Here is a 16,003-nt window from a genome sequence, read left to right as displayed (position 1 = left end):
AGTGGTCCATTTCTTCTTTGTCAACTCTCACTTATACAAATGACATCCTGGTTCATTCGTTCATTCATTCAGCAAGGCTGTGCTTAGTAATTCCTGTATCAGAACTGTGTTATGTCTAGTTATGTCATTGGTCTAGTGTACGTCCTCCATCTTCTTGCAGTACAGCCTATGTAAAACAGGATGGTGTGGACCCCACCAGTCTCCTCCCTCACCTGTAAATTGTTTTCCTTCCTTCTCTTGGAGATCTCTCTATATATTGAGCTCTTGTGTTTCTCCCCTCACAGAAACTTCTCCTGAGGTTATCTCTCCCATCCACAAGGACATAAATGCTAAAATCATTTCGGTGACTTACAAATTTGCTTTATAGACTTTCCATCTCTGCTTGCATTTGTGCCTGTCACAACTTTTGCTGTTCTCTTCTGAATCTCAAGCAGGTGTGACGATCATAGTGGGCCATGATAGGACACACCAATTTTAATGGCTCCTCCCAAGTCGTTCCCTTGAGAGGACTCCTGGTTCACTTTCTTCGGATTTCTCTCCCCTTATTTGTTGTTTTCTTTATGGCCTTCAGCAATTCAGTGCAGAGCACCTTTTGGGTTTGGCCTGTTGAACCCATGAGAGGTCAGGCCTGGAGTGTTTGTCTAGACTTTCCTTCATTAGCCACCTTATAGTTAATGACATGCTCTCTTTGGTCCCTCTTTTTGGAAGCTCACAATAGTATGTGAACATTTGACTTTTTCCTTAAGGATCATTTCACAAATGTCCCGGAATCCATATATTACTATTTAAAAACTACTCTACTCTTAGACTGTTCCTGGGTTTTTGAGAATGGAATTTACTCATTGAAGCTCTGTTCTCAGATGAAGTAGCCTTCTATCTATTATCAAGTGGGTTCACGGAAGTCACTTCTACATTTTCTTTGCCTGTATTCTTACCACTTAAAAGGATTCCTTCATGTGTAATATTTTATTTCTTTTCATCTTCTTTAATATACTTCTTTCTGCTTCTAAGCCTCTATCTGTCTGCTTCTAACTAGTAATTCCTCCATCTGACCCAAATTGTTGTCTGCTAAATATATCTCCTGCTCTCTGGTTCCTCATGCATTTCTAACATTTTATGATAAATACTTTACTAAATACCAAATGTTTATCTTTTATTCACCTACTGTGAGCACTTAGAACACTTAATTTCCAGGTGGCTGCCACCTGGAAACTGCGTCGTGTCTGAAAATTTCACATCCATCTTCTGTAGCAAGCATACAGCATATGTCTAAAGACGTACCTGAACATTGAGTCGTTACCTGCCCAAAATGACAAATTTTATCAGAAGGCAGATACACTTTGTGATATTTGGTATTAATAATTAGGCCAGTGTCATTTTCTATCCCCCCCCCCCCCCCAGAGCAGAGTTAACCACACAGCTAACACTGTGTTCATTGAAAAGAGTAAGTTTTGGAGGTGATTTATGGATTGGAACTTTATATTTGGAGTGAGATACATATTCACTGATGTTTCATATTGTACAGTGTTAGACTTTGATGGTATACATTTAGTTTATACATTTCTATCTATACAAAGGTGAATTTACTCAATAAGCTATCCTGTTAATTTATGTTGTACATATTAAGGATGATTCAATCTTAGAATGTCATGAGAAGAGATACTGGTTTTATGGCATTGTCAGTGACACAGAGGGAAACTACTTGAGCTTTTAAAGCCTGAATCATGTGCTTTATAAGTTTGTATGTTGACTGCTCCAGTGGGTCTGAGCTTGACTGTCTTTCGGTATATGATTTCTTTGATTAAAATGAAAATTGTTCTATGCCTTACTCTACCTTGGTGTAACCCAACTTCTGTCCCCATAGGACCAGGGAAAGTTAGTTTACCCTCCCCCTGGCAGCACTATGCACAAAGGATCACCTCTATTGACATACTAGGATGGTCCTCTGCCAGCTGACGTGAGCGGCTTCAGAGAAACAAGGCTATAACCAAATGAATGTGTTCTAGAACTGTGAGACAATAGCTTAATGTCAGCCAACTGGTATATCGTGATAGCTGCTCTACTCAAGGAGAGTATTGTTTCTTTGTTTAGAGATTTTTGCCCATTGGACACAGGTGCACACACTGGATCTTTTTATCTTGTCGCATTAGATCTGAAAGCAGTTACAAATGGAATATTCAGAAGTCTCTAGTAAACAGTTTTTGATGGGGAAGGTCCTTCTACATACTATCAGTTATCACGCTTGTAAAAAAATTGCAAATAATCCTTGATTTTTTTTACTAGACTTGATATTTAAATGAATAGATACACAGTGAAATACGAAAACATTCCAAATAAATATATTTATAAACACTCACATACGTTTAGTGTGGGGAAGACTGATTGGCTTCTCTTTAGTTTTCTTTTAGCTTGCCTTCATTTTTCATGGAGTATGTCATGTTTGCTTTTGTATTTTTCTTTTACTCACTGTATTTGGATTTATATTTCTTTTCTATTTATTTCTGCTTGCTGATATAACACTTTTGATTTTAATTAAAGCAAGTAATTGATGACAGTTGGGAATACTCTGAATTATCTGTTGAAAGAAACCAAAAGGGAGCTATAGATCACTTCTGAGCTGTTATCTCTGTTTCTACAGATAGAACAACAAATAAAAGCTGTGTCCGTAAAGGTGTCCTGGGACCCTTAGAATTTTATACACATCTAATGAGTGTATTTGAGTATATTAATAAAGCTAGATATAATAGATAAATTTACTTTCAAAATATAATTTACTTTCAGTGTTGTTTATACTAGCTAAACATAATGTGATATAGTAAATTTTACAATAAATGTGTTTTAAAAATCACATTTAAATTCACATTTAAATCACATTTAAAATCACATTTATTTTTAAAAATTTAAAAATAACACAACAGTATATAATTTGATCATTTCCAAGTTAATCATTGGATTTTTGATCAGTTTACTCTACCAAAAAAAAATGTGTTCATAAAATTAAAACTTCGTAAAGCCAGGCATTCACATTGTATTACAAGCACTGTGTATTGATAAGGGGCCATATATCTAATTTCTGCCCACTGATTTCACAGAGAATCTATATAGCCTTACCTATGTAGAAACTTGGATATGAGTTGTTAGTGTAATCATTTCGTAGTGCAAATATAAACTGCATGGAAAGCAGCCAGATGGAGCAAAAGCAGTACGGCCAATATCCTTGGAAGGCTTGTAGATGCTGCAGTGTGACATTGAAGAACACTGGTCATGCAGGCACTACTTGGAGCTAAAGATTGCTTTTTGAGATACTGAGCTAGGAACATTTCCCGAATCCGCTGCTGCTTGGGTTGATAGATGATGATGAAGAGGAAAACTACATCACGAAGACCTCTGCATCTTTTTGGAGGTTAACAGACGAAAAGTAGCATCAACACAGCATTAATCTTCCCAAGACACTAACCGTTTACAGTGTGTGCAGATTTGGGGCATCAAGAGATCTGCAGGAGCTGAAGAGGGGCTCTGTCAGTGTCAGCTATAAGCCACAGCTAAGACCAAATAACGGAGCAGTGTCGGTAATGGCAGCCAAGGTCTTGGAGCTTTCTTCAAGCTGCTGGCGGTGAGGCGCTATTTCCTGCTCCTATGTTTGCAGCACGGGATGTGAAATTACCAACAAGGAAGATGAAAGGTGTCAAAATAGGGCAATCAAAAGAATAACTTACAATGGCAAATCTGTATCTTACAAAGAAACTTCTACTGTAGATAGAACAAACATTTATGGCAGTCTCCTGTGTCTCTTGGGTGACAAAGTAATGTGTACCATCAGGGGCTGGATAGAAGACGCCTAGAGTTGATAAGATGCCGCTGGCAGAATTCATACCTGTTCCTAAGAAGCCCATCTGTGTTTGGAGAATTTGAAAATCTTGAGTTTATATTTTTATTAGTTTCCTTGAATCACCATAACTGTTCACCATAGCTAAATGCCTATAAATAACAAATTTATTCTCCCCCATATTCACAAGATATAAACCCAAAGTAAGGGTAGTTGCTACAGTCCGTTTTCCTGGAAGGGGACAAGAGGAAACCAGCTCATGCTTGCTCCTGTCTTTTTGAGGCTGCTGGCAGCCCTCAGTGATCCCTGGTTTGTAGACATGTCACTGCATGCTCTGCTCTTGTCCTTGTTGCTGCCTTCTTTTGTTTCTGGGTAGCTAATCCTCAGCTTGGAATCTTCAGTCAATAGGTAACTTTTGATGGAATTACTTCATTTTTCCATGAAGCTCACCTTCTGATATTCCGGGATGATGTGCATTTTTGTGTACACTATTCATTCTGTTCCAGTTGTCTTTATAACCACTTTCCTAACTTCATGGAGGCATGTCAGTGTCTCTGAGGACGATGAAGCAGTTGAGAGATATCACCCTAGTAATATATCTAGAGCTCACTTTTCATGAAACTGTGAACTGATCTGATTTTAAGGGTCACTGTTGATAAACTTATAAAATTTCCCTGTTTCTTTGCCATCATATCCAAATATAAAATGAGTTAAAATTCATATATTCCTCAGAATTTAAGGACTTTGTTATTTACAGGCACAGTAGCTAACAATTTTAGATGGTAAAACAAAAAAAGGTCATAATTAGTTTAGATATTGGAGGCATTGTAATATGGGCGAAGCTGCTCCTTCAGTCATTACCACTGAAGTTAGGTGACTGGGGTTCAAATGCCAGTGTGCTAGAGGTGTGCCTGTGAGTCAGGTAGGGTGTCCAAGCAGGGGGAAAACGATAGTTTTATTTTATTTTTGCTAGCTGCAATTTAGAAGTGGCTACTTGAATGATTTTCCGATTTCTCAAGTCCCAGTCCTATAGTCTCCTGGCTCCTTTATTTGGGCTGAAGGCAAGGTTATTGGCGTGTTTTGCTGAGAAAGTTGATTATGTCATGGCATCCAGTTAGCAGGAGTAGAGAAAGAGGCTTAGAACAAGATCCACCATTCAAAGATAGGCCATCTGTAGTAATGGGTCCTATTTCTTAATAATCCACTGATCTACGAACTCACCAGTGTGTTAATCTATTGACAAGATTAATACTCTCATGATCCATTTACCTCTCAATAACACCCCCAGCCAGGGCCCAGAGCTTCCACACATGAGCCTTTGGGGTCATTTTGTTTCCTATTCAAAACTAACCTAATTCAAGTAGCTTCTTGCTTTTGAGGCCCAGAATGCTTACTTATACAATGTAGACAACAGTGTATGACTGCTTATAAAGCTGCTACAGAACTTAATAAGCTATTTAAATGTTCTGTGTTCATCACAGTTGATGCTTTTATCATTCAATGAAATTATCTGATACACACCTAGCTTTGCAAACATTGATAGGCAAGTAAAAGTCTGTGTGGATAGCTTAGACTTTTAATTTGTATGGTCACCTCTGTTTTAAGAATTATCCTCTGAGTTGCCTGAATATATATAACCAAAGATTCGTGTGTGTGTGTGTGTGTGTGTGTGTGTATGAACTTTAATACAATTGCAAACAATCTACATGCAGCATTTATACCAGCCCTAAGTGTACAAGTAAATGCATAAACAATTGGATAGCTAAGCATTCCCACATGGAACATTGAAAATAGGTCACAGATTTACTCCTGCCTTAACATAAAAAAATTTTTTTCAAATTTACATTTTGAAGTTTGACTCCAAATTAATTTTTGAAAAAGCAGTTATACCATTAAATACTTAAAAAAATCTGAGTCCCAGCAACTCTTTAACCATGTAGAATTAATTTTTCTAAAGTGTTATTTTTATAAACTTTTATTACAGGTTACATGCAAAACTAATTTGTCAACCTAGAGTTACTAAGGTGTGCCTTAAAATATGAGTTACTGTGTGATAACAGCACACCCCATAGAAGCATGAGGAAGGGTGTTGACTCACATTCAGATGTGAGACTACCGAATGCATGACTAACCTGACACACGTAGAAAAGTAATATATGCAACTTTCCTCTCTTCACTCACAAGGCTCCATCTCTATTATACATTAAAATTGATCAGTTCTAGTGAGACGTATTTCTTCTATAAATATGTCTATAAATATCAGTGTAATAGTGAATTCTCAGCAGATAGCATTCACAGTTCTTTCTATACACTTAATAAATAAATGAATTAGTGCCTAGCAATCCTTTTTGATGTTTTGAGCCTGTAAAGAATGAACTCTCACTTCCCAGTAGACACTGTACTGAATACTTGCCTTGGTAAGGACAAGGCTTTCCGGTGAGCCTCTGAAAAGGAAAACTAGAGTGAGTGTACCGCCATTTGTCCAAAGCTTTTGTCACAGTCCCATATGGGGTCCTGGAGACCTGTGAGCACAAAGGTCCTTGTTGGACTGAAATTTCCATTTTAGGTGTTAGTGTAGAACATAAAGCACAGAAAGGAGATGACATGTGTGCGTCTCTCGGCTAGCTCCCAGTGAGCAAGGCACTCGTGTGTATAACAGTGTGTCATTAAGACTCATTTTATTCTACTTTTCTTCTTTTTTTTTTTTTTATTTAATAAGAAGAGTAGTATTTGGCTTTATCTTGTGTCTCCGGGCCGTCTAGTCTCAGCTTCTTGGTCACACAATCAGTGTCGGGTATGGGTTCAACATAGTGGATCTTAAGTCAAATTGGTCATTGGTTACTTTGTGCCACTTTTGTGCAGTAAGGACGCTATTGTAGATGAAAGGGTTTGTGGCTGGGTTGGCGCTTGTGTTTCTCCTTTCGTAGTGTGCTGAGTTCTCATATTGAGGGGAGCATACTGTGTAGGCACCGGCTTAACATTTCCATTGCTCAAGGAATAGTATGTCTTCAGCAGTGGGGCATTGCCACCCATTTGTGGTGAACAGCCAGTAGTCTTGGGTTGTTTGGAGGGTTCCCATGGAACCCCTTTGGCCAACAATTCAGTTAGATATAAAACTATTCAGGTACTGGAAGCTTCATTTGGTTATAGAGTATGGTCAGTTGGAACTTTCACCCCCATTATATGGAGATTTCATTTAGATTACCTTCATCTATGTTTATATTTCAAAGTTTTCTACTGAACTGGGTTTTCATACTACCCTGTAAATGACCATTAATTTTCACTGTCTCTCTCCATTTCTGCTCCCTCATCCCCTCTTATCTTCCCCTCATGCCTCTTTAACTTCCCTGCACTCTACTTGATCCTTCCTTTATAGCCACCCTGTCCATCCATAATGATCTGTTCTATTTCCCTTTCCTAAGAAGAGCTGTATGACCCCATACTCCCCAGTTCCTTACTCTCTAACTAACTGCTGTCATTCTATGGGTTGTAGCTTGGTTATCATTGACTTAAGAGCTAATATCTACATATAGGAGTTTATACACTATATCTGTCTTTCTGGGCCTATGTTCCCTCTCTCAGGATGATTTGTTTCGTGTCTTTATTTTTTTAACAGCTGAGTAATAATACTTCATTGTGTAAATGTACCACATTTTCTTTATCCATTCCTAGGTTGAGCGGCATCTAGGTTGTTCCCCTTTTCTGGCTATTATGAATAGAACAGCAATGAACATGGCTAAGCAAGTGTCTCTGTCGTAGAATAAGTCATCTTTTCGTTATATGCCCAAGAGAAGCATAGCTAGCTGGATCTTGAGGTAGATCTGTTTATTCCCATCTTCCTGAGGACCTGCCTCACTGATTTCCTTAGTGACTGTATAACCTTGCAGTCCCTCCAAAAATGGGTTGGTGGGAGGGAGGTTGACAGAGAAAATGTGTGTGATTCACTTCAGACAGCAGCATAGTCGAGGACAAGACGGCAGCCGGTGATCTGCTCCAGTGCTGCTGGTGAGACTGGGAGACGGGATTTGGAGGAGTGCGGGGCGAGCTTAGGAGCCACAGTTTACCTTCCCATTTCCCTGCACCAAGTGGTTAGTGGGGAAGGTCTGCGTGATCCACTGGGGATGTGGGCAGGGAGGGAAGGGAGGACCCAGGAGGTGGTTTGCTACAGAGCTGGAGGTTAGACTGGGGAATTAGATTTGGAGGAGAGGAGAAAGAGGGGAAGATCTATAGTTAGCTTCCCTGCTTCCCTGCCTGGGCCATTTATGCTTAATATTTATCCCGTGGCACATTGAAGAGCTGTACCAGCACTCTCCTGTATAAGCGCACAAAACTCTTCTTTCACGTGAGGTCTCTTTCTGTGTACTTCTTGAAATTTTGTTTTGCCTTGTTCATCAGTATCTCTGTTGATATAAAGATTTCTTAAGTTCTTATATTACACATGATTTCCTGCAAGTTGATTTTGTCCTACAAATTCGGTTCTCAGATACAAAACCTTTTCTGCCTATAAAACTCACATGATTCTTGCCGAGAAGGCTGATTCACTCCCCACACGCACGTGCCGCACTGCAGCAGAGATGCATGCTCCGTTTCCCGATGTGGCTTTGTAACCTCCCCATTAGTTCAGCGCCTTTCACTCCCCATACCCCTCAACAAATAATAGTTTCTCTGGCAACGTGATGAAAAAAACAAGGCAAAAACCCCAAGCATGTCCGTCTGTGCATTTGATATAGCCTAGTACGTTACTAATTTTAATCTCCATCTTAGGACTTTTACTGTGATATACTAATTGTTCTGTTGTCAACCTCATTGATTGATATTCAGGATTAAAATACCTCTGTGATTTAGTTATATCTGTCTTGTCCCTCTGATTTTATAATTTTTAACTTAGCATTCATAAAATATTATGCAGCTGTTGAATTTATCAAGGGAATTAATTTTTTGAGATTCTGAAACTTGTTTCTCACATAAAGAAAATTCCTATTTATGAGAAAAGTTAATTTAGTCCAAATGTTTAACCTATCTGGTAGTAATAAGCATTTCAATTTTTTATAAGGATATTACTTTTCTTGTGTTGTTTCATGGTATATAAGAATGAATGTGATATTATTTAATAAGCTTGTTAGGAAATAATAATCATAGCCCAGGAATATTTATAATGGATCATTTTCCATTGCAGATAAAATTTTCTTATAATAAATCTAAAGTATGATATTTTGGAAAGCTTATGTTCACGATGGTTTTAAGTTTGAATGTTTATACTTGTTATTTAAATTTTATTCTAAAGCTTTATCACTACTGGTGTTCATTTGTCATAATGATAACACACTTGCTGATATGATGCACTTCATATCCTAGATATCAAATCTGTTGTTTTCACATTTAATTTTTACGACTTTATTAAGAGCTGTTGAAGATACATTCAAAATATATATCACCAACTATCATTTAAATATCTAGCAACATGTTATATTACTGAAGATACAGAAGTAAATGGAATATGAAGTTCTTTTTTGAATAAAAGAATTAAACTTTAATAACAATAATAACAATTAGAAGAACTGTTGACACATGTAGTCACGTAGATGAGGCTTAATTGCATTTTGCCAATTACAGAGGCCAGCCTCAGACAACTGTGAGGTGAATGGTGAAGAGTCCTCTTTACAGAATTCTCAGCCATTGGGTGACAGAGCTACATAAAGCAATAATTGTGATAGAGTATCTCAAATTTATGTTCTAATGTTAGAGAGTTCACTTTCCCTGAGACCTGGTGGGGGTTTTGACTCTTGTTATAAGGGCCAAGATAAGAGCAGTAGAGGAATGGAATGGACCGCAGGGAAATATGTGTCATTTATAGAATCAGATGCATGATGGATGACAAGGAATAAGAACAACAGAACTATAAGCTGCATATTGTATTTAATGATACCTTATAAGATCTAGATCCAGTCATGTTATCGGTACTCAGATATTATGTAACTACAGTAATCTGGGAATTATTGTTAGTGTGGAAATCTGTATGCACAGTGCAGAGATGTGTTGGAGATAGTAGAAAGGGAAACAGGAGTTTTCCATAAGACCTGGATAGTCATTGAGAAATTGAGACGTTCAGGACTCAAGGTCTTGTTTACTCTTTCTGAACACAGGAGTGGGCTGTTGCTGGATATTTTATGAAAGGGAAGGTTCAAAACTAGCAGCTTTGCATACAGGAAACAACTTGTAGTGGTCCTTCTGCCATTCCACTATAGATAAGGGCAGTATGTCTCAGATAATTGAAAGATACCCTATCTGATTCAATCTGCACTAAAATAGACAAATCAGAGGGCCTTACATTATGTTAGCCAACATAACAGTTAGCCGAATAACAGTTCGGTTTTTATTATGTTTACTCTAAGTAATGATAAAAGGCCCATGACTTAGTCAATAAATGTGACACAGTTGAAGGCAAAAGGTAGGGAACAGCTTCTAGGTCTCCACAAATTTATAGCAAATTCAGGATTGATAGCTGTCTGGACTTGAAACCAGTGTCCTAGGCTGGCTAGCCAGACTCTCTACCACTGAGCTAAGCCCCAAAATTGGAATCAAAGTATCATCTCATGAGATTGGGCCCTTGTCCTTATCATCTCATGAGATTGGGCCCTTGTCCTGCAGAGAGTACACTGTCCACTCTTTAAGTCGCACAGAGGGGCACCTGTGAATTGACACTTCCTTGAGAATGTGCAGTTGAACACTTCCATAACTATTTGAAACTACTCATAAAAAACAATCATTGACACGAGTAAAATTTTGTTTAAAGAACAAAGCGTCTATTTATAGATATGTAGTAACTGTTTTTACAAAGTGTCAGAGAGTCGGGGATTCATACATTATTGTTTAGTGTTACCCATCGGATGACTCCAATCATTAGACTGTGTGTTATCAGCCCGGAATTTACACACTCCTTTTTCTTTGCCAAATGTGCTTTTTCTTTACTTAAAAGCTAGCATTGAGAGGTTGGTAAATTACATTTAAATTCACTTAACCACAGTGTAAAAGTAATGTAATCAGAGAGTGCAGATGAAGCAGAAGAAATGGCTTAGTGGGATTGCTGTCTGTAGAGTAGCCACACAGCACCATTGTAAAAGATAGCTTACTTACTCTTGCTGTAGGACTTGAATGTGCCCACAAGCACCTCTAACATTTAGCCCTGGAACACCGTAACTTTCTTTAGGCTGATGTCTCAGTGTCCTCTTGTCCTGCAATATAGTGGTCGTGGTGAACACCATGGCTTTCTTATTGTTTTATAAACGTTGGCAAAACTTATTTCAAACTTTAAATATTATAGTTTCTTATTCACTTCTACAAATAAGAAATATATAATACGAAAAGTGCTTCAACCTATATTAAAGAGTTAATCTCTATTGAAATGTCATTGAGTTAAAATTTGAGGTGAGATATCTGTTTTCACTGATGTTGAAATAGAACACAAGAGAAGTTCCTTCACATCACAGGAAAGCAACCCCCAATGTACTGTACTGTACTGTACTGTACTTGCTTTCTGATGTATTATATATGTGAGTGGAGGATGAATACTTCAATATCCCTTTCTCCCAGTCTTGCAGGGAAAGAAAGGAGAGGCTGTGGAGCTTGAGTTAGTTATTAATGGCCAGTGATTTAGTTACCATTGCCTTGTAATGACACTTTAGTGAAAACAAGGGAGATTCTAGGTCTGAGAGCCTCCAGATGTTCTGGGAGGATAGCATGCCCAAAGAACAGGTATCTCTGCCTGTTCTGCTATGCTCTTTAGTGGACTGTTCCTGTGTCATGCCCATTTTAATGGCACTACTACTATAAAGATTGTGCTTTCCCATGAAAGCACATGAACGTTCATGAGCCACCCTAATGAATTCTGGACCATTAAGGAAGGGGCCAGGAAATGTTCTAAAATTTCCAGCCAGTTGAGGAGTGTGGATGACTGCCTGGACTTGAAATTGGCATCTGAAATGATGGTTGCCTTATGGGATTAAATCTATATTCTGAATATACCACTAACTTTATTTTTTTTTTACAAATTCAAGAAAAATTTACTTCTCAATTACAGAACCCCTTGGCTATGCCCATTCAAAGGGCAGTTTCCCTGTATTTAATGACTTGAGTAGTACCTGAGGGCCCTGAGAGAATTTTTTACAGGGCTTCTCTCCATATAAACAAGATTTTTTTTTTTATTAAAAATTTCCGCCTCCTCCCCACCTCCCTTTTCCCTCCCCCTCACTCTCTAGTCCTAAGAGCAGTCAGGGTTCCCTGCCCCGTGGGAAGTTCAAGGTCCCCCCCTACTTCCATCCAGGTCTATATAGGTGAGCATGCAAACAAACCACCCACTGAGTCGGTGGGACTGATCTAAAGGGAGCTCACCAAGGCCAGCTGGACTGGGAGTGATGGAGCATGTGATCAAACCGGACTCTGTGAATGTGGCTGGCAATGAAGGCTGACTGAGAAGCCAAGGACAATGGCACTGGGTTTTGATTCTACTGCATGGACTGATTCTGTGGGAGCCTGGTTTGTTTGGATACCACTAACTTTCTATAATTAATATTAGCCTAACATTGAATTGTGGGAAGTCCAGCTGTGAAAAGTTAAGAGACATAGTTGGTAGTGGTATAGTCTGTATCTGGTACAAAAAAAATAAACAACAACAAACAAACACCCTAAGCACTAGCAACCCCACACTAGTACTGCCAGCCATTTTCTCCTTCAGCACTTGTCTTGTGTGGCTTTTTCCCCTAGTGTCCTCAGACCCACTGCTGTTGATTTCCTGTATCGGCAACCATTTGCTCTATACTGTATCTAGAAAATTTACAGGTTGTTCAGAAGCATTTATACTTACTGAAACTTTCAAGCTCCTATTAAACAAAGGTTCAAAACCATGCAAGCATCTTTTGTTAAGTCAGTATATGCTCAGCCAGTCTTCAGGGAATGAATCTGTTTTGAGCTACAAGGTAGGCTACTTTCCCAACATTTCCTTGTTTTCTTTTGATTTATAAGGGCCTCAGACTCATATTTGTTGTTTCCCCCGATTAATCCATGATATAATGTTTTGACTATATGCTTTTATTCAGTGATAGGATATTACTTTAAGTGTATCTTTTTCAAAAGTAACATTGCACTTTTTAGTTGTTTATATTTTTATACCACACCAAGCCTCAGTTTCCTTGTTTTGTAAGCTGGGAACAGTAATGATGCCTAGATTATGGTGTTCTTGTGAGTATTAATGGAAAACAAGACAGATCAGACATTACTACTCAGCAAGGGCTACTATTGTCATTGATATTGTTTATATAGCTACTACCGCAGCGATTTCTACTTAGGGCAGGAGTAGTAGTAAATTTTCATATTGCAATCCATAGCACAAAATTGGTACAGGTCTTTAAAGTTTCCTGACAACTTTTTTAGTTAATGAAAAGTATTTCTTGGTTTTTTTTAATCTTTACATAATAGAATTTTGAAAATATAAAAACTACTAAACTGGTGAGATTTCCTGAGAAAATATGAAGCAGATACTAATGAGACATTAAAAGAGGGATCAAATAGAGTAGAAGTATCTTCTCTGTAATTCAAGAGAACGCTTAGAAAGTAGCAAAATAACCACTTGGAAGTAAGAAAAGTCAATGAAGCATTATAGATCTGATCAAATAAAAGCCATGGTTCTAGATACATTGATGAGCACACATAAGATGATACATTGTGACCTATCTTTCTTTTGGATCACCAGCTCCCAAATAATGATTCAGACACTTCTTACTAGGTATGAAACCTTAGCCTTAGGCTTGTTTTCAACTAGCTCTTAAAGCCTAGAATAACCCATTTATATTAATCTATGCTATGGCATGTGGCTTTTTACCTCTCTTCAGTACAGTACGTCTCACTTCCTTCATGTCTGGCTGGTGAATCCTCAAACTTCAGATTCTTCCCCTAAGTTCCTTTTTCTCCCAACGAGTCCCACCTAGCCTCTCCTCTTTAGGTATTGCTCTTTCTTAAACCAATCAGAAGGTTCCTTAGGCTGGTGAGGTAAAACAGAGGCACACCTTCCCACGGTGATCAAATATCCTGCCACACATCATCAATAAGAACAGTGTGCAACAACTTGCTGGCAAAGAGAATTAACTAGAATCAACTATTACATTAGCTGCTGTCATAATGGAAGCATTCCATGCTATGCATTATGTGTGTTACTGTCTCATTTGTATTAAAATTGGTATGTAAAACTAAGCATGCAACCTCCTATAAACTAAGCATGTGCTGTGTCTCTAGGCTATAGTCTTAGCCCTTACCTCATTTTAAAAAGCCTATATGGGATACACTAGAAATTTAAACAGAAAGGAAGAAAACAAATTATTTAGGAAAATGTATCTGAAATTGAATTGAGAATGGCCGCACCGTGGTGTGTATGTGTCGTCATTCTTCAGACAACTGATACCTGTAACTTCCTTTTGGTGCTCAGTAATTATTGTATCTAACAATTAGCTTGGCTAGTTAACATAAAGGTAAAAGCTGTTGATGTGACTATTATTTTCTATACAACTATATAAACACAACAAACTCCACTTTATGTTGTTAGAAATCACTTGGCACAGGGAGTGGGGTTCAAGACAAGGTTTCCCTGTGTAACATTTCTTCTTGTCCTGAAACCTGTTTTGTACACAGGATGGCCTTGAATTCAGAGATGTGCCTGCCATCGTTTTTTGTTGTTGTTTTTGTTACATTGTGGTTTGTTTGTACCAAGAAGGTAAACTATAATAGTTGGTTTTATTGCGGTGGTGGTGTTTTGTTTTGTTTCCTTAAACCAGGTCTCATTTTTCTGGGCCTTTAGGTTGCCTCACTGACTGTGTCCGTACTTACACTAAAACTACTCTTTTCTCATAATTAATTCAAAGTTAGAACAGGAAAGGATACTTAGAATTGTTGTATTAATTTTTAAACATAATTTTATATAAGTCACATTGATGAGAATTTTTATTAAAATTTATCTAAACCTGAAGCAAATAAATATTCAAAAGGTTGTTTTCAGGCCACTGTGTCCACTTTGTTATAGTAACTTACCACCTTACTCATGTGAAAGTGACTGGCTGCAGAGACTGGAGAGTTAATTTTTAAAGCTTACTGTTTACTGCAGGGTCAGTTCATTCTGCCTGTGCCTTAGTACACTTGGTTACTATGGGTTGTTCATATGTGTTGTGAGAGCAGATTTGATTCAAAGATGGAGCCTGCCAGTGATAAACATAGGTGGTGCTTAGGTCCTGGGAAAGAGTGTCTTTGTCGTCTTAGACGTCCTCTCCTACCTTTTCTTTCCTATGAGAGATTAGTTTGACCATTAGAGAAAGTTTTCCCACATCCTTCCCAACTGTTCACCAATTACCTCAAGAGATATCTTGGAAATGTAACAATTGTGTTTGAATTCAGCATTTCAAAAGACAGACTTCCTTTGCCCTTTATCTAACTAGATTATTATTTTTTTGTAGTAGTAAAGATGTCTACTTTTAAACAATTATTTCTTAAGTGGCATTGACTTATGTAGGAGCTTATTTGATTTAATTTATTTCTGGTTTTAAAATTCTAAAGGTTAAAAATTAAATTTAATGGAATTTAATGTTTTTGAATTTTCTTACTATGAGTTTTTTTTATAAATGTTTTGTTGCTAGATTGTTTTACCTTTTATATATTATAATTTTGTCCTTTCAAGGCATTTAATATGCTCTCTTTTAGTCTCTGTAGAAATGCTGGAAAAGAATTTGAAGCAGATGGGAAGGCAGCTTCAACAGCTTGAGAAGGATTTGGAAACCTTTCCCCCTCCTGAGGACTTGCATGACAAGTTTGTGATAAAGATGTCCATATCCTTTGATATCTAAATCAGTCTGTAGTCAACTGGATTTACAATTTTTTTAATGTTCTAAGTGTGTTTGTATAACTGAAGGACATTACACAGTGCCAAATTATTAAAGGTTTAACTTTTATCTTTCAGGTAAATTAACCAAGGTGTATTTTATCACGAACAATGCAGCAAGGATTTCTACTTTTTGTTTTCTGTCTTCTTAAATAATAGAATGTTTTTCCTTCTTATTCCTTCTGTTTGTCTTAGTACATCTGATAAAGCACATTGAAACTTAGTTTGTGAAAGTTGAATCTAATGTCGTAAAATATGATTTA

The 16,003-nt window shown here is 37.7% G+C and overlaps 1 protein-coding gene across 5 annotated transcripts in view; it reads left to right on the top strand.

Moving 5' to 3' along the window:
* Diaph3 (diaphanous related formin 3) overlaps positions 1 to 16,003 on the top strand; it is a 452,383-nt gene that overhangs the window by 260,502 nt on the left and 175,878 nt on the right. For all 5 annotated transcript variants that reach the window (XM_087912260.1, XM_087912261.1, XM_087912259.1 and 2 more), the window contains one exon: positions 15,563 to 15,688. In XM_087912260.1, coding sequence (XP_087768386.1) covers positions 15,563 to 15,688 — 126 coding nt within the window. The remainder of the gene's footprint in view (positions 1 to 15,562; positions 15,689 to 16,003) is intronic.

This window comes from Myodes glareolus, chromosome 12 (assembly GCF_982192425.1).
Source record: "Myodes glareolus chromosome 12, mMyoGla1.1, whole genome shotgun sequence".
Taxonomy (NCBI): Eukaryota; Metazoa; Chordata; class Mammalia; order Rodentia; family Cricetidae; genus Myodes; species Myodes glareolus.
This window is presented reverse-complemented; position numbering and strand designations above follow the sequence as displayed.